The sequence below is a fragment of the Clupea harengus genome, chromosome 5 (assembly GCF_900700415.2).
Source record: "Clupea harengus chromosome 5, Ch_v2.0.2, whole genome shotgun sequence".
Lineage (NCBI taxonomy): Eukaryota > Metazoa > Chordata > Actinopteri > Clupeiformes > Clupeidae > Clupea > Clupea harengus.
In genome coordinates, this window is record NC_045156.1 from 13644205 (window position 1) to 13646704 (window position 2500).

The 2500-nt window shown below is 43.6% G+C and overlaps 1 protein-coding gene across 4 annotated transcripts in view; it reads left to right on the top strand.

Annotated features, from left to right (window-relative positions):
* The window catches only part of LOC105907452 (synaptotagmin-2), a 57728-nt gene that overhangs the window by 49128 nt on the left and 6100 nt on the right, over positions 1-2500 (top strand). For all 4 annotated transcript variants that reach the window (XM_031567782.2, XM_031567784.2, XM_031567783.2 and 1 more), the window contains one exon: positions 1792-1959. In XM_031567782.2, the coding sequence (XP_031423642.1) occupies positions 1792-1959 (168 nt within the window). The remainder of the gene's footprint in view (positions 1-1791; positions 1960-2500) is intronic.

A 2500-nucleotide genomic window follows, 5' to 3' on the forward strand; every position in this document is an offset into this window, starting at 1 on the left:
TGATATGTTTAAAACTAAACATGGTGAAGCAACATGTAGCTTTTATGCTGCATGCAACTGGAACCAACATCCAGGTCATAGATGTGCTCTAAATGTAGCAATTTTTCTAATCCAGGTTAAAAACATTTCTTTTTTTTAATTCTTTTTTTATTTTCCCCTTCTTTTAATTTTGTATTCCAGTTCATGTACTTTCTTTTAACTTCATTTTCTGTTTGATTTTTTCTATTAATATAATACATAAAATAGAATACATAAAAAATAAAAATAAAAATATATATTTTACCTTCGGTTACTCCTTTTCCTTTTAGTTATGTGAAGCACATTAAATTGCCTCTGTGTATGAACGGTGCAATAGAAATAAACTTGCCTTGCCTTGCCTAGAGAGAGTCCCATAGGACTCGTTGAGTCAGCAATGCGGCCTTATGTAACCACTGATGACAAAAAAGCATTTAGATCCTCACAGGCCACCATCATTATCTACCTTTGATTTCTTCATGCCGTGCAGACCGCTTTAATGCACTCCAATTTAATGGACTCGCTTTTATTGTCCTAATATCCGCTACACTGTCCCCTAGGATAGTGCGGCCACGACCACAAACCATGCAGCTTGCATAACAAAGAAAGCCTGCTTCAGTCATCAATTATGGATTCATTTGAAGAATGCATGATCAGTGGCGGGCCAAGTGAGTTCTTTCTGTTTCCATACGCAGCTGATAGTAGTAGCGTGAGGAAGTGAGGAAGACGAGAGCTGACAAGCGCAGCGGACGTGTGTGTGTGTGTGTGTGTGTGTGTTAGGGGCTGAGCACTGGGGCAGCAGGGTAGCCACTGGTTGTTTACGCCTCCGTCAGAGAGGCTGGACAGGGCCCAAGATCTAATGGCAGAGGCCGGATCACTGAGAGAGGGGGGTGTTCATTTACACTCAGAGCAGCGACCTACACACTGTACCGACACACACACACACACACACACCCAGTCCGGACTGGATGCAAGCCCGATCCTGTGTGGATCAGGTCTTGGGTCAGTTGCAGCCTGTGTGTGTGTGTGTACCTTTCCGGGACTCTTGCTGTCCCAGATCGTCTGGATTTGTGTGTGTGTGTGTGTGTGTGTATGTGTGTGTGTGTGTGTGTGTGTGTATGTGTGTTTCACTCTGCATCATGAGGCTGCACTACAGCTCCTTATGGTGGAGGAGACATGAGTAAGTGGATATAGAGATCCCAGACAGACAAGAGTATAGGCTTACCAGATCCATAATGCTCTCATTTCATCTCATTAGCATGTATTAGTAGCGTGTGCAGTGCACTCTAATGGAACACAGTTCAAAAGGCACATGTACCAGCTCAGCTGGTGCAAAGCTTTTTGAAATATGACGTTTGAGTGACCCGGGTCTTTCTTAAATATTGGAAGATGGCACTAATCTTTTGCAAGTCCTGGAAAGAAGAGTGAGGGAGGTCAGTAGTTCAGGGTGGTTGAACCCGGTTCTTACCTTTGTTCTTCCTTCCAATCCTGGTCCGTAAGGTTCTACTGAGGTACTTACTGTAGGTGTCCTCAGCTGTTCCTTACTGTACTGAACAGAGCCTTGCATAGAAGCCTCACACACACACCTCCACACACACACACACACACACACACACACAAGCCTCTCTCTTTGGTGAGCCCGCGTACGGCCTTGAGTTTAAAGTGCCCTTTTACACCCAGTTCTTTCATTAGTTTATAAAAAAATTACCTGAACTTAAAAGTAACTGAAAGACTGGAATTTATTTCAATGTTTCTTTCCTTTGTGCCATCGTGCAGCTCAACGTGGGCATCCTCCAGTGCGCTGACCTGATCTCAATGGATTCGGGAGGAACCTCTGACCCCTACGTGAAGGTCTACATTCTCCCCGACAAGAAGAAGAAGTTTGACACAAAGGTGCAAAAGAAGTGCCTCAATCCAGTGTTCAACGAGACCTTCTCCTTCAAGGTAAGCCTAGTGTGAACAGCTCTGATGTTTCCATGACCCTATGACCCCCTGACCCTGTGTTCCTAGCCATGAAAACAGAGATTGAAAATGGCTTCCATCTTTCTGTTCAGTCCGTACTTTTTTTGTACAATTTACTGTCGATTCAACAGACCCTGCTCTTTTTGTTCCACTTGGTGGACGGTGTGTGTTTTTATGTTTATTGTTTGTAATGTTAAAGCAGCTTTAAATGTGTAAGGTGAAATAGCTGTAGCTGCTCGCATCAAGTTCAAGTCACTAATGCTTGTGTGTGTGTGTGTGTGTTTGAGGCAGGTGTGTGTGTGTGTGTTTGAGGCAGGTGTGTGTGTGTGTGTGTGTTCTGCTTGCCTACAGAGTGATTGCTGGTTCTGCTCCCTTGTAGGTTGACTGTTCTCTCCCTTGTATGTCGCTTTGGACAAAAGCGTCTGCTAAATGACTAAATGTAAATGTAAATGTGGCATAGTATAGTATAGTATATGCCAGAATGCTCATAAAACATTTTAGCTTCCTTATATTGAGCGCTATA